Source organism: Pezoporus flaviventris, unplaced genomic scaffold, assembly GCF_033815535.1.
Source record: "Pezoporus flaviventris isolate CSIRO_AGI_PZ_B2104156 unplaced genomic scaffold, CSIRO_AGI_Pfla_v1 ptg000069l, whole genome shotgun sequence".
Classification (NCBI taxonomy): domain Eukaryota; kingdom Metazoa; phylum Chordata; class Aves; order Psittaciformes; family Psittacidae; genus Pezoporus; species Pezoporus flaviventris.
This window is the reverse complement of record NW_026892617.1, coordinates 700,704-721,766: the sequence shown is the minus strand read 5'-3', so window position 1 is coordinate 721,766 and position 21,063 is coordinate 700,704. Positions and strand designations below refer to the sequence as shown.

At 61.0% G+C, this 21,063-nt stretch overlaps 2 protein-coding genes across 2 annotated transcripts in view; one reads left to right on the top strand and one right to left on the bottom strand.

Annotated features, from left to right (window-relative positions):
* LOC133278746 (adenosine receptor A3-like) overlaps positions 1-21,063 on the top strand; it is a 123,920-nt gene that overhangs the window by 23,838 nt on the left and 79,019 nt on the right. The window lies entirely within an intron of this gene.
* The window catches only part of PLEKHA6 (pleckstrin homology domain containing A6), a 44,014-nt gene that overhangs the window by 3,059 nt on the left and 19,892 nt on the right, over positions 1-21,063 (bottom strand). Inside the window, 20 exon segments of the mRNA XM_061471816.1 lie at positions 480-644; positions 766-948; positions 1,337-1,446; positions 1,546-1,663; positions 3,296-3,435; positions 3,549-3,660; positions 3,960-4,055; positions 4,254-4,403; positions 5,065-5,145; positions 5,311-5,379; positions 6,730-6,810; positions 8,545-8,598; positions 9,285-9,371; positions 10,093-10,603; positions 11,330-11,818; positions 12,003-12,178; positions 14,005-14,105; positions 14,846-14,918; positions 15,013-15,328; positions 15,438-15,518. Of these exon segments, the coding sequence (XP_061327800.1) occupies positions 480-644; positions 766-948; positions 1,337-1,446; positions 1,546-1,663; positions 3,296-3,435; positions 3,549-3,660; positions 3,960-4,055; positions 4,254-4,403; positions 5,065-5,145; positions 5,311-5,379; positions 6,730-6,810; positions 8,545-8,598; positions 9,285-9,371; positions 10,093-10,603; positions 11,330-11,818; positions 12,003-12,178; positions 14,005-14,105; positions 14,846-14,918; positions 15,013-15,328; positions 15,438-15,518 (3,193 nt within the window).

Below are 21,063 nucleotides of genomic sequence, written 5' to 3'. Positions count from 1 at the left end.
AGCAGGCAAGGGCAGCCCCTGGCCAGGCACCAGCAGAGCCTCCAGGACCCTGACCAATATAGGGTGGATTGACACTCTAGGGTTGAGCTTAAACAGTCTTCCAGTGCCTGTAGGGGCTGCAGGAAACCTGGAGAGGGGCTTGGGACAAGGGCCTGTAGGGACAGGCCAAGGGAATGGCTTGAACCTGCCCGAGGGGAGACTGAGATGAGCTCTTAGGCAGAAGCTCTTCCCTGGGAGGGTGCTGAGGCGCTGGCACAGGGTGCCCAGAGAAGCTGTGGCTGCCCCATCCCTGGCAGTGCTCAAGGCCAGGTTGGACACAGGGGCTTGGAGCAAGCTGCTCCAGTGGAAGGGGTCCCTGCCCGTGGCAGGGGTTGGAGCTGGAGGAGCTTTGAGGTCCCTTCCAACCCAAACCATTTCAAACCTCAGAGCGAGGGGTGCCCATGCCCAGGCTGCAGCTCCCCAGGACAGCTCCTCCTCACCTCCTTGTTGATGTCCACATCGTAGTGCTGTGGCTCCAGCTCCATCTTGCGCAGGCGGGCGATCTCCTCCTGGGGGGTCTCATAGACCTTGCTGGGGTCATCGGAGCGCAGCGCTGCCTCCAGGTCGGAGATGTCCACCTCATGGATGCTGCGGTGCCGGCGCACCTGAGAGGGACCCCGGTCCCACTGAGCACCCCGGGACGCCACCATCACCCCTTTCCCAGCCCCGGGGTCCACTCTGCTCCATGAGGGACCTCTGCAGAGCAAAGGTGGTCCAGGGACTCACCACTTTATATGAAGCGGGTGCCTTCGTGCTGGGGGGCTCGGGCTGCTGGGTGCCAGGGAGCTGCAGGCTGCGCCGCTTCTCCTTCATGGAGCCGCTCTGGTGCCGCTTCATGCGGTCGATCTGCTCCTCCACACTCATCTTCACCTTCGTCTCGTTGGCGAACACAGCGCTCTTGGGTCTCTCCTGTCGGGGAGCCAGCCCCATGGTCACGCATCCCCATCCACAACCCCACCTGCAACCAGCTGCTGCGCCCAGGGGAGACGTGGAGCCATGGAATCAACCAGGTTGGAAAAGACCCTTAAGATGATGTCCAACCATTGCCCAGCAGTGCCAAGGTCACCCCTAACCCATGGCACTGAGGCCTCATCTCCACGCTGTGTGAACACCTGCAGGGATGGTGACTGCAGCCCTGCCCTGGGCAGCCTGTTGCAATGCCTGAGCACCCTCTGGGGCAGGAATTGTTCCTCCAGCTCCATCTAAACTGCAGTAACAGGGTCCACGACTGCAATAGAGACCCCCTTTGCTGTCCCAGCCGCAGCACCCGGCCCCAGCCCTTGGACACGAGCCCTACCTTGGAGCCGAGCCCGTTGGCCATGCCACCACTGCTCCTCCGTGGCACTCCAGCCGCTGGCATCACCTCCTCCTCTGCTGGAGACTTGGTCCTGGGGGGCACGATGCCCACTGCAGAGCAAACACCAGGCTGAACCCCCTTGGGGACCATGGTCGGGGCCCAGCAGGACACCGGGTGGGAGTGGGGATGTGCCATTCCCAGTGCCATACCCTTGTTGAGAGCTGCCTGCTTCTCTGCCTCCTGCTCCTGCCGGAGCCCCTCGGCCTGGGGACCAGGGGGTGCTGGTCGCTGAGCATCCTTCTTGCTCTGCTCAAAGCTTGGCTTGGGCTGCAGGAGGGAAACGGGTCCCCTGTGAGCCTCTGTCCTGCCTGGGGGACAGAGCTGCTGCTCCATCCCCACAGCGGTGTGGTGACATGCAGCCCCGAGGAGCGGATGGACACACAGACATAAGCAAGATCCATGCCCTCCGGAGGGGATGTGGTCTCACAGGGGCAGGATCTGGCACCATGCAGCAGCAGAGAGCGAGCAGAAGGCCAGTTTTGGGGTCCTTCCCTGCTTGCATCCCATGGGAAAGTCCTGCCCAGAGCCCAGGCATCAACACCAATGTGATGGAGGGGTCCAGCACCAGGCCAGGGAGCACAGTGTGCCCCCCCCTCAACCACCCTGTGCTCCGCGTGGGCATGATGCATCCCAACACCCCTTACACCCCACAGATCAGCATGCAGCCAGGACTGGGATACCCCACGGCTGCTGGAGGTGCTCCTGCACCCATAGTCATGCCCAGAACCATTCCCAACACAGCACAGCCACTGCTTTGTGATGCCAGCCCCTGTGTGCATGCATCCTGATGCTAGGAATTCCTAGATCTGTGTTTGCCCTGGGTGGGCAGGAGTTGGGGGGGGGGGGGGGGGGGGGGAGTCACCCCCATTGTCAGAGCTTGATGGGGAGCCATGGAAGGACAGCAAAAGAGGTGAGGAAAGCAGAGGGGATGATGCCAGGGGCTACCCAGGAGGAGCCAGTCCCTGTCCTGAGCAAGAGCAATGAGTGCAGGGGACCGGGCAGGGGCAGGAGGGCCATTGCCCATCGCTCCCCTTGGAGAGGGCAGGTACCAGCCACATGCTGCAATCCCCATGCCAACTGTCACCTCCACACTGTCCCTGTCCCCCTGCCAGGGCAGGAGCGGGGACGTCCCCATCGCCTGCCTCATCCCAGCCCCGATGTCTCGGGGAGGAAGAGGATGCGGCCGCTGCTCTGGAGAGGTTTCGGTACCTGTCCCCTCTTGGCCTCGCCGCCTTGCTGCCAGGACGGGGAGGTGGGGTAGGGCCAGAGCCGGCTCTCGCTGGGGAGCGGAGGGATGCTCGGAGGAGACTCCAGGGGCACGTAGGACTTGGGGAGGGGAGGTCGAGGCGGGCCTGGTTCCTGGGGTTGGAGAGGAGCGGGAGGCATGAGAGCAGAGAAGAGAGAGCCGGGGAGGAAGAGAGAGTTAAAGATCCAGACAACACAGAGCAAAGCAATGAGCTGAGGAGGGAGAGCAGCTCCCGCGGCTCCGTGCTCCCTGTCCCCATGCAGGGAGGTCCGTGCTTCCCTTCGCCTGCCCCTGAGCATGGGGCTGACAGCCCCCAAGTGTACCAAATTCCACCTTAAACTTCACATGGAGGAAGGTGAGGAGCTGCCAAACCCCGAGCAACGGCAGTGAAAGGGGACTGTGGCGCCAGCAGGAGCTGGTCCTGAAGCCAAAGGCTGCAAAGCCCAGCTGCAGCCCCTGCAAGGACCAAGGGTCCAGGTGTCACTGGGAGACACCACAGCCCATGCATGTGGCCAAAACGGTGTCCCCAGGCAGAGCCACAGGGAAACACAGACACGGTCTCTGCCTGGTGCCTGAGCATCCCTCGGGATGAGGGCTCAGGACCTGAGGGCTCAGGACCCAAGGGCTCCCTTGGGCCATCCCCTCTCACTCACCTCACCAGGTCCTGGCTTCGTGGGCGATCCCTGGGAGCCAGAGACGAGGGAGAAGGGGCTGAGGGGGCTGGTGAGGCTGGCGGAGCTCAGGGGGCTGGCGGGGCTGTTGGAGCTGTACGTTCCTGAGGGGCCCATGGCCACTGCGGAGGAGAAGAAGGGCATCCCATCAGGGCCTCCGTGTGCCCAAGTGGATGCTGCCGTCTGCCTCATGGCACCGGGGGTTTGGGCTGTGCGAGGGATGGAGCCCGCTCACCTCTGTGCTTGGCCGTGTCCGTGCCGCGGGATGGGTTGTTCTTCCTCAACCCCTCCATCACATCCTGGATCCGCCAGATCTCCTTCTGGATCTGCCGGTTCAGCATCTCGTTCTGCAGGGGAGAAAAGGCAGTGGGCAGAGAGGGTCCTGATGTTGTCAGACCCCCAGCCCCAAGCCATGGGACCCATGGGTGCAGGCACAGCCACAGTTTTGCTCCTCAGCAGCACGGGGAGCACTAACCCAGCCCCTTGATGGCACCTAGAGGTTCCTCAGCCCCCCTGGCCAAAGCAGGACACCAAGGGCTGAGCATGGAGCAGCCGCTTGCACATTGGCTCCTTGTGGGGAGCAGAGAGCAGAAGGAAGCAGGGGGCTTCCACCTCCATGGGGACGGTGTGGGGACCACTCACTCACCTGGATGTCCAGGTTGAGCTGCTCCCAGAGGTCATCGTGCAGGGTGGACACCTCGCTCTCCAGGCTCTCGTACTCAGCAGTGCTGTTTGCCAGGGCCTGGAAGGGGGAAGATGGGTTGGTGGGAAGGGTTTTGGCTGGATTATCCCATGGCTGGCAGCAGCAATGAGAGTGGGAGCACCCAGGAAAGCAGGGGGATGCTGCACCCGACAGAACCCCCCAAGCAGGGAAGGAGGAGAAAAGAGATGGTAGCAGGTAGAGGACATCCAGAGATGGAGCAGAGGAGGAGCCTGTTACCGTGCTGGCCTGGGACAGCTCCACACGGATATTGATGAGCTGGTTCTGGAGGGATTCCTTCTTGTGCAGCAGCTTCTCTGGGTAGGCAGGTTGGCTCCCAAACATCTCCAGCTCCTGGTGTGTCCCCATCAGGGCACTCTCCAGGCTCTCCTTGGGGGAATAGACGGAGGATGCAGCTCTCAGAGCCTGGCTGGTGCAGGAGCTACGGGTCCTGTCCTCAACAGGGCATTAACACACAGGGAGTCCAGGACTGTGGCATGGCCGGGGCATTGGGCCCAGGCTGAACAAGTCCAGCTCCCTCAGCCTGGCTCCATGGGAGAGAGCTTAGAGCAGCTCCAGTGCCTAAAGGGGCTGCAGGAAACCTGGAGAGGGGCTTGGGACAAGGGATGTAGGGACAGGCCAAGGGCAATGGCTTTAACCTGCCCGAGGGAGACTGAGAAGAGCTCTTAGGCAGAAGCTCTTCCCTGTGAGGGTGCTGAGGCGCTGGCACAGGGTGCCCAGAGAAGCTGTGGCTGCCCCATCCCTGGCAGTGCTCAAGGCCAGGTTGGACACAGGGCTTGGAGCAAGCTGCTCTAGTGGAAGGGGTCCCTGCCCGTGGCAGGGGTTGGAGCTGGAGGAGCTTTAAGCTCCCTTCCAACACAAAGCAGGCTGGGATTCTGTGACCTCCCCCAGCTCGGACACATCCCAGCTGATCTGTCCCCAGGTGATCAGGACACGTTGCTTCCTCGCCATGAAGTGCCAGCAGGGCACATCCATCGCCGTGCAGCCAGGTCCATACCCAGCTAGCCCCTAGAGCTTGCCCATCGCGTACCTTCTCTGCTCGGAGCTGCTGCACCAGCCTCTCCTGCTCCCGCAGCACCTTGTTCTGCTCACAGAGCTTCCCCAGCAGCTTCTGCCAGCAGGGAAAGAGAAAGGAAGGACAGGATGAGAGCCCTGCTGTTGGATGCATCCACGGCAATGGATGTGCTCAGCCAGGATGCATCTCTATGGGGGGAGCAGACAGGGGCAAAAGCAGGGGGTGAAGAAGGAGTTGCACAGGATGGATGTTTGCTCTTACATCGGTGTCTTGCTCGCTGATCTTGTAGGTGTGCACTGTCTCCCTGTAGGCCTCCGGGAAGGGGGTCACCTGCAAGAAGAGAGTGGGGTGAGGCAGCTCCCAGCCCTGCTTCCCCATCCCTGCGGGCAGGGAGAGAACAGGGAGCTGAGTCTCTGGAGGCATCCGTCCGGAGGCAGTCGGTGCTGCAGGCAGCGCAGGATGCCGGTGCTGGAGCCAGCCGGGATGCTCGGATGAAGACACAACCTCCCTCCCCCTTCCCAACCCATCAGCTGAGTGAGCAATGGGAATTAGCCAGAGACAACCTACCCATGGGATGCCAAGAGCCGAGTTAGAGATGCCTCATGACCCATTAACTGCCCGTGTGTACACGCCACCATTCCAGAGGCAGGGAAACAAAGGCAGAGAGGTGAAGCTGTAATCCCACCTCACAAACACCAATAAACCAGCAGCTGCACCAGGGCCTGTTTACCATCCAGCTTCCCTGTGAGTCATTTGCCTTTCCTGGAAAACTAAATTACTAATGGGACCTCAACAATTAAATGCCTCCAAGATCTCGAGATGAAAGGCATTAAGGTAGAAGGAAGGGGATTATTATTGCTAGAAAGCAAGACGCTGCTTTAGAGCCAAGCTACAGGATGATGGAAATAGACTTGAACCTGGGAAATGCCAAGTGGGGCTGGAGGCAAAGCCTGGTGGATTGGGATCTGCTGCCTCCAGGCAGGGAGCTGGGCCAGCCAGAGCATCTCAGCATCTCCAGCTTCACCCTCCAGCACATCCCTGTGCACAGCAGATGGAAACAGGCAATTTCCCCACACTAAAACCCCAGCAGTCACCCATCTAGATGCCCTGGGCAGCACAGTGGGGCCTCATGGGGCTGGCAGCATCACGAGCTGACAATTGCAGCAACCCAGAGACACATTCCCAAGTGTTCCCAGCCTTCCTGTGCTTGGAGCTGCTGCCCAGCATCAGCAGGGAGATCCCTGCAGCCCTCACCGGGCTGGGGAATCCAACGAGCCAGAGCCTCAGCAGGTAAAACGTTGTTTCCTCTCCCTGCTACAGCAGTTACAGCTTTGGTTTAAGAGCTTTGCATTCCTGTCTTTAAGTCATCCCACATCTTCCTGCCCTATCCACACGTGACAACAAACTGAGGGCGAGCGCAGCAGCCAAGTCCAAACGACGATGAGAGCTCAGGACTGCTGCATCTGCACCTTGTGCTCTTAGCACAAGGATTTACCAGCTTTTAACGGCTCATGGATGGATTAGCAAAGCCTGTGATGGACCAGCAGGTACCCCAAGAGCGTGATGTGCTGCAGCCGCATGGATGCTGGAGCCTGCATGAGTGGGAATGGCAGGAGGTGACCTCGGGGATGGAGCGTGGCCGTGTGGCTGCCATGCACGGCCCCGTGGCCGGAGGCTTACTTGCATGTAGAGCTGAGCCCTAGGGGAGGAGGTCTCCACCATCCTGTTCACCATACTGATGAGGGTTTCGCTCTCGCTCATCTGCGGCAGACAGGGAAGGAAAGATCAGAGGTCAGCAGAGATGCGCCCGGTGCAGTCGGAGCAGCAAGGCGGCTCAGTTCGGGAGCCCTCAGGGCAAGATGCCACCTCCAAGAGATGCCCCAGAGCCTCAGCCACATGATGGTGGCTGCCCCGGGGTTGCTGCTGCTCCGTTCTGGGCACTGCAGAACAGCCTCGGCTTGGTTGCACGCCCTGAAAGCGTTGTTGAAGGGAAAACACAGATAAAGGCGCACCAGCTCCGAGCTGGGCAGCAGCAAACTGCACACACACACACACACACACACACAGAGGCTTGCACAGAGACACCAGACCTGCAGTGCAGCGTGGTCCCAACACACTGACAGACAGAGGGGCCCTGCTCCTGCACTGACAAACAGCTCCGTGCCCTGTGCTCAGGGCTGTGGTGATCCCTCTTGAAGCACAGATGAGCTGTGGCCGCAGCATCCTTCGGTGCTGCACAATGGAGCTGCATCGCTGCCTTTGCCTGCAGTGATTGGAGCCCCTTGCACCCCGTGGATAGGACCCTTGAGGTCCTGGTGATGGGTGTTCAAGCTCAGGGACCAAAACCTCGACTGGTCAGCAAGGTGGGTGCTGCTGAGCAGCATCCCCACGACTCGACAAGCAAGGAGAGAGAAACCAGAGCAGCGAGCTGTGTGAAAAGAGCCGCTTGACAGCGTCACTCCAAATCAGTGTCCCCAGAGGTCAGCAGGAGAGGAGGAGGAGACGCAAAGCCTGTATCAGGAGTGGTTTAAAGAGCCTTGGAGAGCCAGCCTTGCTGCTGCGACACAACCAGAGCGCTTTCATTGCGGCGAGTGCTCCTGCCTGTCCTTGGCTCTGCTCCACGGCAGACACAGATCCCAGCGATTACCGCACCGACGGGGATTTGCAGACTAATGGGATTGTCTCTGGAGCAGCTCCCTTAGTGCCAGCCTGGCTTTTGCAGGCAGCACTGCTGATGGCTCCCATCCGCAGCTTTAGACTTCATCCGGTGCCTGCAGCTCCCACCCCAGCAGTCCCCAGCTGGATTTGCTCCCATCCCTGCTTCCTGGGATGAAGTCAGTTCACAGCTTTCATCCAAACACCCCCTGGCATGCGGAAACCAGAGAGCTGCTGCTCTGCTGTCGGTCCCAGTGAGGGTCTCACACCCAAACTGCATCAAACCTCTCACCTTTGAGGAGGAATTATAGAACCATGGAATGGTTTGGGTTGAAGGGACCTTAAAGCTCATCCAGTTCCAGCCCCTGCCATGGGCAGGGACACCTTCCACTAGAGCAGCTTGTTCCAAGCCCCATCCAGCCTGGCCTTGGGGAACAAGGCCAGTATGTCCCCAGAACACAGCATCCAGCACCGTGCACGGGTGTCCTGCACCACCCAAGCCCTGCACGGTGCAGGGGGGGGTTCAGAGCCAGCTGCCTCCCTCTATACTCCCCAGATCCATGTCAGAACCTGCCCCAGCTCCCCCCAAACCCCTTATGGGCTCCAGCATCCTACACAGGAGACACCACCAAGGGGGTTTTCCACCAAGCCATGAGCAAACCCTACAGACGGGAGGGATGGAAGAAGCAAACCAAAGACGACTTGTGCTGCTTTAATGCCAAGAAGGGTGAGGATGGATGTTAGGGGAAGAGATGCTGCGCTGGGAGGGAGGGGGATGCCGCTGGGGACAGGGCACACAGGGATGTAAGCAGCGTGAGGCTCGCAGCCAGCTCTGCCTACCTGCTGGTCCAAATACTCTAGGTTTCTTTGCAACTGAAGGTCTAAAAGTTCATCCTACCAGGAGCCAGCAGGCACGCGGCAAGAAACAACACACAAAACATATAAAAGAAGAAGCAAAGCGGTTAGGTGAAGGCTACGGAGATGCGGAGACCTCTTGGAAGTGAGAAGTGTCCCTGTGGATGGGCCCTGCAGGAGACCCGCTCTCCTCCCCTTTCCCTGTGTCTCTGGCTAGTGAGGATGGATGGCAGCATGGGTGGCTTATGGTAACTCGTGCTTCTCCCTCCTCCAACAATCTGTGCTGCCCCATGGCTTTGGGACTGTGCTCTATGTGTGTGGGGGGGGACATCCTGGTCTCACCCCATCAGCTCCAATGGGAAAACACAATGCAAAGCAGCAGCTGTATCCAGAACTGAGGAATTAAGAAGGGGAGAGGTGCAGGGTGTGCGCCAGCATCAGCCAGGGACCACCCTGGCCCAGCAGCACACGGGATATAGGGATCCCCCATGACCTGGGGGATGCAGGGTAGGAACCGGGGCCTTTCCATAAGGATTTCCTTTGGGTATGGCAGGGAGGGAGCAGAGACAACAGCACAAGGACCTGTGGTCCCCACCTGCCCACAACCTGGAGCAGAGTGATTCCCCCTCAGCCACCAGAGCCAGGACCCTCCCAAGCCAGCCCCACATCCCCAAGGGACCCTGCGCCCCCCGGTGCCAGCCCCTCAGCCCCAGCACCGTACGTACCATCTTGTCGTGGATGGTGGGTGATGCTGGGTAGTGGTACGGGTACATTCCCGCAGGGACGGGCCGTCTGTCCCCCAGATAGTCATACTGAGGAGAGAGGAGACCCCCCCCAAACCAGAGACGTGAGAGAGGTGTGTGAGGGGCCACAAAGCAAAGGCAGACCCCAGCCCTGCAGCAGGATCAGGCCTGGCTTTGGGGCACAGAGCAGTGGGACAGGGACACCAGAGCTCGCTCCTTGGGAGCGCATCACTCGTGGTGGCCTTGGGCATCCCATCAGGCTCACAGGAGCAGCCAGGAGGGAACAACCACAGCCTGGATGCAGGATGCCAATGGGACACCTAAGGCCATGGACTTATCTCTGCCCATGGCACGGGGGTTGGAACTGGATCATCATAAGGTCCTTTCCAACCCAAACCATTCTATGATTCTATGACTTGGTGGCATTTTGAGGAAGGCAGTGAATAGAATCATGGAATGGTTTGGGTTGGAAAGGACCTTAAGATCATCCCGTTCCAACCCCCTGATATGGGCAGGGACACCTTGCTCTAAACCATGTTACCCAAGACTCCATCCAACCTGGCCTTGAACACCACGAGGGATGGAGCATTCCCAGCTTCCTCGGGCAACCCATTCCAGTGCCCCAGCACCCTTACAGTAAAGAACTTCTTCCTTATATCCAACCTGAACTTCCCATTTCCCCTGTTCTGCCTGCAGAGAGGACAAGCGGTACTGCAGCATCCCTGCCCTCACATCCCCAGCCAGGGTCCCCCTCCAACCCCCTGCATCCCGAGCACCGACGGGCATTTACCTTTGGAGAACTGATGGATCTCCTCATCATGAAGGTGGTGGGGTCAGCGTAAATCTCCTCTCCCCGGGGCGGCAGGCGCTCAAAGCGGGCACTGGGCGAGCGCACCGGGGAGTAAACCCGTGCCCGGGCATAGGAACCTTGGCTGGGCGAGCGGGGCACGGAGTGGGACCGGGGCTGCAGGGACATGCGCCGCAGCGAGCCCGAGGCTGCATCCACCTCATCCAGGTAGGCTGGCTGCCTCCCAGGCCCGGGCAGCCAGAGCGGGACATCCTGGCGGCCGAAGCCGGGATGCTCCTTCCAGTCACGGAGCTGGTAGGTGCCTCCATTGCGGAAGGAATGGCGCTTGTCCTCCAGTGCCCAGGGCGGGCTCACCCGCTCGTAGGCTGGCATGGAGCAGATGCTGTCGGGGCGCACGCCGGGGGGATAGTACTGGTAGTCCTCGGGGTACTGGGGTGAGTAGGGGGAATAGTAGTCGGGTACCCGGCGAGACATGGGGTAAAACCTGGTGGGGCTGGAGAAGGGAAGGAGAGAGGTGAGAAACAGGCTGGTGTCAGGCTCCTCGCTCTGAAGGTGGGGGTCCCAGGGGGCAAGGACTGCTTTAGAGCAGGCAGCTCTGATGCCAGAAACTGGAAAGCTGGCTGGCTAGCATCCTTCCTCTTAGGGACCCTGTGGTAGCATCCCTCCTCCCAGGGACCCTGTGGTGGCTTCCCTCCTATCATACCTCCTCGCATGGACCCTGTGGCAGCATCCCTTCTCCCAGGGACCCTATGGTAGCATCCCATCTCCCAGGGACCCTGTGGTAACATCCCTTCTCCCAGGGACCCTGTGCTAACATCCCTTCTCCCAGGGACCCTGTGGTAGCATACCTTCTCCCAGGGACCCTGTGGTAGCATACCTTCTCCCAGGGACCCTGTGGTAGCATACCTTCTCCCAGGGACCCTGTGGTAGCATACCTTCTCCCAGGGACCCTATGGTGGCCTCGCCTCCTGGCATCCCTCTACAAAGGCTCTGCGACATTCCTGCTCCTAGGGACCCCATGATGACATCCCTTCCAAAATCCCCTTTGTCTTTTTGGGGTGCCCCCCCCCAGCTCAAACCTATCCATGGGGTCAGCCTAGAAAGGAGATTTTCTGACCCAAGGAGGGCTCAGAAAGCAGATAGGAAAGGGAAACCCATCCTCAGAGCATCCTTGGGGAGAAAAGGAGCAGGACCCCCCCTCCCCGTGCTCTGCCCTCACCTCCTCAGCTCCTCGGGGGGCACAGCCCCACGGCGCGAGTTCACCCATTGCTGCAGCTGCGTCATGGAGCTCTTGCGCTGCGCCAGCTTCTCATGGTTGGTGCGGGGAGCGATGCTGCGGCGCGGGGCCGCACTGTCCCCATCGCCGGGGGGGAAGGCGGTGCTGCCGGGGCGGCTGGGGGACGGGTACAGCCAGCCATTGGGCTGTGGTGGCCGCTCCGCCGGCACCCGCGGCGCTTCGGGGTAAGGGCTGCCCGGCTCCGAGGGCATCTCCGGCCCCGCGATGCCGTTGGCTTTGGCCAAAGGCTCCTTCTTGCTCTCCATCCTTTCCGGCTTCCTCTCCATCTTCTCCGAGCCGCGGCCGTCGCCTTCGCCCCGGGTCTTGGTGTCGGGGTCAGCTTTGGGGTGCTCGCGGTGGGAGGTGTTGTGGTGGTGGTGGTGGTGGTGGTGTTTGCTGGGGGGGATGTTCTCAGAGTCTGGCTTCTCGTGTCTGGGGGTGCCAAGACGGGAGAGAGCGTTACCTCCCCTTAGCCATGCCGCACGGTGGCATCCTGTCCCTACCTCAACTTGGGGGGGGGGGCAATGCTCCCCCAGCTCCATTCTACAGAGGGACATGGTGGTCCATCACTGGGGTACCAGGGGACGGGGATAAGGGGGAGATGGAAGGTGCTGACCTCTGTGTCGGGGGGATCTGCACCCGGGCGGCTTCGCCCATGGCTTGGATCCAGGATTCCTGCTCCTCTGTGTTCTCAGCGCTGAAGAAGTAGGTCCGGATGCCAGCGTGCTCGGCCTGGGGAGACAGGGACTGCCCGTTACTTGCCGGCATCTCCTCCACCCAGCACACCGTCACCTGCAGGGAGGCAGAGAAGTGGGGAGAGACACAGACAGGAGGGTGAGAGCCCCGTTTCCACCCCTGCACTGCCCTGCTCTGCAGGAGAAGCCATGGTCCTACCCCTCTGCCCAAGCCACGTGCATCCTTGCTGGCACCAAATGGGAGGAAGAGCCAGCACCAGCCCTTATATCCTCAAGGGGGATCCCCTTGGGAATAGCCAAGAGGTTGCTGCACCCCAGTACTGAGCAGGTCCCTTCAGGGTGGGAGAAGGGTCTGTGTCCCATTACCAGACATGCACGGTTAGCAGGAAGGTGGATTCTTGGCCCCCAGACAACAATTTTGGGGGAAAAAGGTTTGTTTTTAGTCCAAGATGTCAGTGCCCACCCTGCACCTGGAAGGTGCTGGAAGGGAGGTCTGACTATTTAAGGCCTGATCAAACCTTCCACCTTCCCCCTTTTGGAAAGGGAAGGGGGGAAGGAAAAGGAGGCAGCAGGAGGTTTTGCCCCTGAACACCTCTCGGGAGTTCAATCCCTTAGAAGAGTACAAGAAAACTCAAAAACGGGGGTGTGAGTGAACACATCCCTTGGGTTCCACCTTCCCCAGAGCATGCAGCCTCCTCTGCAGCCGGAGGACAGCCCCAGTCCGAAGCGATTCCCCCCCCAGGATTAGTGCGAGCGGAGCATGCAGCAACCTGCGGTCCCTCGCCCTCCGCATGCATCAGAAACACAACAAGGTACTACCTAGGTGATGGCTGGGTGCTGCCGTGGTGGACGGCCACGAAGAGGGACCTCCTGTCCGGGGATCCTCACCCGCGGAGAGAGGAGGAGGAGGAGGAAACACAGACACGGGGTCAAGCTGCAGCGTGGTGGGTGCTGCAGCACCAACCTCCCCCGGCCATCGGGACCCTCCTCTGGGCACAGCCATCCCAAACCCCTCATGAGCAGATGGAGAGGCAGGAACGTGCCTCGTGAGCAGCAGCTCCTCAAGGCTCTTTCCCCACCAATGTCATAGGATCAGAGAGTGATTCGGGTTGGGAAGGACCTTAAAGTTCATCCAGTCCCAACCAGGGACACCTTCCACTAGACCTGGCTGCTCCAAGCCCCGTCCAACCTGGCTTTCAGGCAAGGAGACACGTTTTGGCACCTCCAAGGCCAAGGCCTTCTCTCTGCAACCCCCTATGTCGGCAGGAAGGTTTTTGCGCTGCTGTATATGAACACAAGCCAGCCCATGCACTGACCCATCAACAAGCGAGTGCCAGCATCACCCATGACCATGGGCACCAGTTGTGCTGGGGAAGGTGCACAGTGATGCTGCAGGTACACAAGAGGCAGGGAAGCTCAGACCCTGCTCTGAGGGATGGGTGCTGCAGCAGGTGCTCTCTGCTTCCTCTCCAACACCCACAACAGCACAGGAAGATGGAATAGCCTCTCATTAGGGGCTATTCCTTTGCAATTAAACTTCCCTTTTCCTTCTCATGCCACTCAAAGCAGGCTAAAAGAGCTAGGGCCACCTCCCTGTGTCTGCCTCTGGAGTGGTGCCAGGCTGGCTGGCAGCAGGATGTGGAAGGGGAAATGGGGCAGGAAGAGAGGTGAGAGCATCGCTGGTGAGCACCCAGCTTCCAGGTACAGCTCAGGCCCAGGAGGTGATGCCCCTGCCCCACGCGTGCCTCAGTTTCCCCAGCACAAGGCACATCCACACAGCACCCAGGGTACCGCTGGGGTTACTGCAGTCGCCCTCTCCCCAGCTTGCCCCATGCCCCACCACCAAGCAAGAAAAGGAGCAATGGGGGACCCTGTGAGCATCACCCCCATCCCCTGCAAGCCCCAGCACAACCCAGCGCTGACCTTGAACGTGTGCTTCCTGCTGATGTTGTCCGAGGGCTGCACGGCTGCCACGCGGAAGCTGAGGAGCGGGATGCTGCCCAGGATGCTCTCCTCCTTCTCATCTGGTGGGCAAAGGCAGGGGTTACACACACGGAGGGGATGGGGACCCCGTCCACCCCACGGCAGAGCCCCACGAGCCGCTGCGAGGGCACGGACCCATCGCTGCTTCACACAGGCAGGGAAAACCTGTGGGAAAGCGCTGCCTGCCTGTTGCTCCCGTGGCTCTCGCACAACAGGCTGCTCAATTATTCATGCTCGCCCTCCTCTTCACTTCGCTGCCAGGGCTGAGCTGACAGGGAGCCAGGGAAGGCGCCTGTTTTAACCCCTCTGGTCCCCAGTGTGGCAAACGCCAGCACAAAGGGGTGCTGGGCACGGGCACTGCTGAGCCCTGCAGACCCCTTTGCCCACACTGGGCCTGGTAACAGAACCATGGAATGGTTTGGGTTGGAAGGGACCTTAAAGCTCCTCCAGCTTCAACCCCTGCCACGGGCAGGGACCCCTTCCACTGGAGCAGCTTGCTCCAAGCCCCTGTGTCCAACCTGGCCTTGAGCACTGCCAGGGATGGGGCAGCCACAGCTTCTCTGGGCACCCTGTGCCAGCGCCTCAGCACCCTCACAGGGAAGAGCTTCTGCCTAAGAGCTCATCTCAGCCTCCCCTCGGGCAGGTTAAAGCCATTCCCCTTGGCCTGTCCCTACATCCCTTGCCCAAAGCCCTTCTCCAGGTTTCCTGCAGCCCCTTTAGGCACTGGGAGACTGCAACAGCCCAGGTTTGCCCTGAAGCGCCCGGCTCTTCATTGCTGTACCTTTGTAGTAGAAGAGGCAGCGATCCACCAGCACGAACCAGCGCTTGTTCCACTGCTTCACCCCCGAGCTGGCCTGCGAGAGAGGGGCAGTGAGTGTGGGTGCCCAGGAAAGGGGCGGCACGGCTTTGGGGGGGGGGGGGCACCCAGCAGGGTCAGGGCTCAGGTACCTGCTTGTAGAGCCACCCGCTTTTGGTGACAGCGGCATTGGGGTTCCTCTTCATGGAATTGGAGCGCTTCCCGAAGGCGATGCCCTTGCGGGAGGAGCGCGATGCCTGCAGAGGGGCAGAGGAGCTGCTCAGTGCCGGGGGGGGGGCCCTGCTCCCTGGCTCCGTTGCTCCCTGACGTGCTCCACGGCCCCGGGCACCCACCCGGCCTCCGGGGCGCTCCGGGGGCCCCTCGGCCACCATGGTGTGGTTTTGGGGCTCGCTGGTGACGGGCGCCGCTCGCTTGCTCCCCGCTTTGCTGGACATGTCCGAGGTGGGGCTGTGGCACAGGAGAGCTGAGTCAGCAGAGCCCACCTTCACCCCACCCTGGTTCCCCATCACTGCCCACTCGCAGGCTCTAAACCCAGAGGAGCTGGAGCCAAACCTACTTGTGCGGGTCAAGTCTTGAGGTGTCCTCGGGGACCTGTCCCGTCACTGGGTGCAGGAACGTGTTCCGCCTTTCATTGTGGCTGCGGAGACAGCGGGGGGAGCCGTGGTTATTGTTCCTGTGTGCCCCACTTTGCCTTTAGCACCACATCGGCTGCGCTGAGAGCGATGCTTCACACCAGCACCAGGGCTGGCTCCCTGCTCTGAGCATCATCCTCCCATGCCCCCACTAACCCCCCACTTCAGATCTGCTCAGTGCACCCCATCAGCGAAGCCAAAACAAGGGCTCTGGTGGCAAAGACCTTGGTACTTCTGCTGGACACCATACACATCACCATAAACCCCACTCAGAAGCGGCAGCAATGGTCCATTGCTGTACCTGCAGCGACATCCCCATCATCACGTCCTCCCCTTTGGCTCTCTGCTTTTAGAGCTATTTGCCACCCCCCCCCCAAACGTGCGTCACAGACCCCACACATCAGCCCAGGACCCACCACCACAAGCTGGATCAGCCCCAGCTCTGCCCCTGTGCTGCTTTGGTGACTTGGGGTGCACCCAAAGGCGGCTGTATCCGGTGGTGCTGGGCTCCCCAGTGGTTCCAGGCTCACAGGGAGGAGCAAGACACGGCTCCGGGCTCGGCTGGCAGCGTTTGCCATGTCCCTGCCCCATCTCGCAGAGCCGGTATTGCCAGGCACCCCGGCACCAGGATGAGAAACCCTCCTGGGGCCTCGCTGCTGGAGCTGTGTCAGGAGCAAAGGGTTCAGGGCTCCATCCAGGGATGTTTGCGTTGCACCCCGTGACATTCCAAAGGATGCCAGGACGTGGATGCCCCTGACCACCCGTGAAGCCAGCGTGCCATCGGCCCGGCACGCTGCTCATCCGCTCCCTGTCAGCACCACAGGGGAAGTTGGAGCAAGGAAATGCAGCTGCCAAGACCATCCCATCCACACACGCTTCACCCGACCTGGGCTCCAGCCAGGCTCTGGAGACGTTAACCACTTTGTACCCAAAAGAGCCCTGCTGGGCGCTGCTCCCCCTCGCAGGTCGCATCCTGCACCCTGACATGGAGCTGCTCTCCTCCCCGTCACTTGGGGTCACTGTAAGAACCTGAGCAATGTGTGTGCACCTGAAAAGAGGGGCAGCGCTCGCACCCCAAAATCACCCCCCCCCCCCCCCCCAGCACCAGTGAGTGCCACAATGGACACGAGTTATCCATGGGAACAGCCTGCCCAATCCATGCCTCCACAGCAGAAAGGGGGGTTCTGCCACCCAGGGATGGAGCCGTTTACCCCCAGCAAGTGACTTTGGAGGGATGCACCACAGTGGTACGGGGCAGGATCCAGCACCCCCCCAGTGCTTACACACAGGGATCATGCAAATGCCAAGCGAGCAGCACCTCGACCACACCAGCCCTGGAAAGTGGGGGCTGCCAGGAGCCTCCAGAGTGCCTGACCCCCAGCCAGGGACATCCCCTCTATCACCCTGCACCGCAGCAGGTTTCCAATCCCACTCTTTCCCTGGACAGCCCCCCTGCTCCATACCCCCCGCTGCTTCTCCTGCCACCCACCCCAAGCCTCCCTCTAGCCCCACATATGGCAAGACCCCAGGAACGAGCCGGGAAGCATCCTTAACACATCTCCCCGGGCTGACCCCGCTCCAGAAACTCCCGAGATCCCATCACCTCCCAAGCACTGCAATGCAGCAGCCACTGCCCGGGGCTGAGGGTCCCCCACCACCGCCTGCCCACAGCACCCCCATGCTCCTACCTCACCCTCCGGTCTGCCCGAAACTTCAGCATGATGCCAAGGGCCCTCCCCGCTCAGCGCCGGCTCCCGGCTCCCGGCATGACCGCGGTGGGCACGCTGTGCCACCAGCACGCTCCGAGGGGATGGCTCATGCCACGGGGACAGCGGCCCCGCACGGGGATGCTGTCAGCGAGCCAAGGGTCTCACTGTCCTCTCCCGGTTGTCCCGGTGCCCCCCCTCGAGCCCTGCGCCGGTGCCATTGGTGCTGGGAGCTCCGGTGCGGCCGGGGCTGGCGAGCCCCCAGTGTGCGGCAGCGATGGGGACAAGCAGCTCCCGCTCGCGTCCCCGCGCAGAGGAGAAGCGAAGGGCAGCGCGGCGCTCGCCGCCTCCCCCAGCTCAGGTGAGGAGCCAGGGAGCAGCAGCCAGCGATGGAGGGAGGGATGGATGGGGCAGGACAGGACTGGGTGGCTGCCGCCCCCCCCACACACACACCCCGTAGGGCAGCAGTGCACGGAGGGGGGATGTCAGGGCGCTGAGGCAGCCGCGCTGAGATGAGCTCTGTCGCTGCCCTGGATTCACCGCCTGCATCCCTTCCCCCTGCTGCTGTCCCCGAACCATCCTCATCCCCCCCTCCCCTTCCGCGTTGCTGCCTCTTCCACAGGTCACGCCAAGAGAAAATCCCGGGAAGCGGGATGGGAGCAAGCACCGAACAAGCAGGGGGGTGGCACCACACGGGGTATTCACCAACAACCCCTTCAGCACCCCCAAAAGTCCGGGGAGCCCTTCACACCCTGGCAGGATGAGAGTGGGGAGGAGCAGGACGGGGGCGACCCAACCTCCGAATGGGCACGGCACTTGGGAAAGCGAATGCAAATACATCAGGGCTGTTAGGATAATGCCGAGGGAAGGAGGGAAGGATGGAAGGAGGGAGGGAGGGGGAGAGGCAGCGCTGACAATTCAAAGAAACCTCCAAAGAAGGAAGCGGAGCACGCAGAGCCAGCTGGGCTCCATCACAGCACATCCCTGCTCCACCAGCACCCCCGGACCACCTTGGGACACGGCTCACCCGCGGTGCTGCCCGGCCTCTCCCAGCCACTGCATCATGGAAACCAGCCCTGTCTGTCAGCTGGGCCAGCACCAGTGTCCAGCTCAGGGATGCTCCCACTGCTCCTCGGCTGGCAAAAGTGGTCCCTGACAGGAGGGCGGTGAAAAGCAGCCAGGGATGGGAATCACAACCCCAGTGTGAGCAGAGGATCAGAGAGTCACACACTGGTTTGTGTTGAAGGGACCTCAAAGCTCCTCCAGCTCCAGCCCCTGCCACAGGCAGGGACCCCTTCCATAGAGCAGCTTGCTCCAAGCCCCTGTGTCCAACCTGGCCTTGAGCACTGCCAGGGATGGGGCAGCCACAGCTTCTCTGGGCACCCTGTGCCAGCGCCTCAGCACCCTCACAGGGAAGAGCTTCTGCCTAAGAGCTCATCTCAGTCTCCCCTCTGGCAGGTTAAAGCCATTCCCCTTGGCCTGTCCCTACATCCCTTGTCCCAAGCCCCTCTCCAGGTTTCCTGCAGCCCCTTTTGGCACGGGAGCTGCTCTAAGGTCTCTCCTATGGAGCCAGGCTGAGGGAGCTGGACTTGTTCAGCCTGGAGAAAAGAAGGCTCCAGGGACACCTTAGAGCAGCTCCAGTGCCTAAAGGGGGATGTGCCAACCAACAGCATCACTGCTCCCAAACCAGGTGAATCCATCCCTTTAGGGCACCCTGGGCCAGAGCTGCTCTCCATGCATGCAGGAGCCGAGCGGTGCCATTCCTGCTCTTGTTGCAGGTACACTGTTGGCCACCAGCCACGCATAGACCCACCACAACACTGGGCAGCACTAGCCTCAGTTTCCCCCTGTCAAACCCACCAGCACTGGTTTGTCCCCATGTCCCAGCAGCAGCAATTCACCCGCTCCTCACTCAGCCACTGCCACCCTCTGCAGGGAAGCAGATGGGGATCAAGGTCCCCCAACGGCCGGAGGCACGTGGCAGCCTTCTGCTCTGTGACAAAGCTGATGCTCACCCAGCACAGAGGAAGAGGAGCTGCCAACCGAAGGGCTGTGGCCCCTTTTGGGGATGGCAGCCTTGGGAATGGTGTGGCAGGAGCAGGAAAAGCTGCTCCTGGGTGTTCTGGAGCCGCAGCATCCTCCGCATCACCCCTAATGGCGCAGTCACTCCAATGGCACAGGGGGGTGCACCAGGAGCCTTTATCCCAGCTCAGATAAAGCCTGGAGCAGGCTCCTTTCTCCATGCACCAGCTGGGCTATTTCACACTCATTAGTATGAGAGGGAGGGCAGGGACATGGATCCTCCACGGCCCATGGAGCAGACACGCTGCAGGGCTCTGAGCAGCAGCTCAGGGATGAAGGGGCTCATCTGGACCTCCTGGGAGGGCTGTGGAGGAGAAAGCAGTGCTTTCCCACAGGGAAAACATCAAAGACAAACCCTCCAAACCTCCTCTTGCTTTTTCATCAAGGTAAAGAGCAAGCAAAGGGAATAAATGCACCCACATCACCCTGCAGTGTGAGCAGAAGCTGCACTGGGTGCAGGAGGTTGAGCTGCTTTGTATCTGCTCTCCCTGCAGCTGAGGGTGTGAGAGCATTAACACCACCCAGCTGGGAAGAAGGTGAAATGGGGACAAGCAGGGAGCTATTTGCCAGCACTGGGAAAGCTTGGTGCACCCTGGATGCCGTGGAGCAAAGCACTGGTGGGTGATGCCAGTGGTGCTGCTCCTGGGCAGGATGCTGGCTGCATCCCGACCCATCCTCATGGGGAAAGTGGGATGCTGGAAAAAGCCCACTGAGCTCGGGGGGTTCCTCTCCAGGAGCTGACAGCCAAGATCCCATCTTGTAAGATGGATGCAGCCAAGCAGCCCTCAAAGCCCCCCGGCCAGCGTGTAACAGACATCAGCTAATGGGAACCATCCCTGCGCCGCGGCCATCCCCGGGGCGTCGGGGCTGTTATCTGGTGACTGCGAGCAGGAGGAGGGGAGGTGCAGCTCAGGGCCTGCCAAGCCCTAAATCCAGAGCAGAGCAAGGGGATACAGGGAAGCCAACCCCGGGATGTTGGGCTCTGCCAGCCCAGGACCATGGCAGGAGCAAATGATGCCTGTAAACACCCCCCCCCCCCCCAAACAACAGTGAAACCCCTCATCTGGAGGTGTTACCCCTGTTCTCAGGGCCAGCATGCAGGCAGCTCCCAAGCAAGGGGCTCATGGCCATCAGCCAAACACGCCCTGTACTTGGCCTCCTTCCTCTGTTTTTCTATCCCTTTCTTCACCTCTCCCTCTCCTCCCGAGCCACATCCCTTTCCTCGGAGCGGAGCCCTTGGAAACCCGTTTTCTCCCAGTTAACTGCAGCGCTCAGCACCCATGGGAAGGGATGTGGGGTCACCCCAGCACCCTGCAAGGAGAACATTCACCGTCAGACGAGCAAGTGCAAATGCTGAGTCCTTGCAAAGGGAGCCCAGCGGGGAACAAAAGCATTATAACACGCTAATAAATCAGAACCCTGCACTCCTGGGGCTGCCCCATGCAGCGCAGGGGGTGCAGGGGGCTCGGCTCAGCCCCATGGGACTGGTGCAGGATGTGTTCGAGATGCAATAGGGGAGAAAATAAGGAATAAAGCCTCAATTCTGCAGGCGCAGCACGAGCGGGTCTGGCGGAGCCGCTGCAGCCGGGGGACATGTGCCAGCAGCAAGGCTGCTCCTCCGGCTCCGGCTCTCCATCCCCGGAGGCAAATGCGGGATGAAGAGCAGGAAGGAACCCCCTGTGCCTGGCTGGGCACTGCCATGGGCTCATTGGAGCCGATGGCAGCCCTGGGAATCCCAGTGCCTGCCAGATCTGCAGCACTC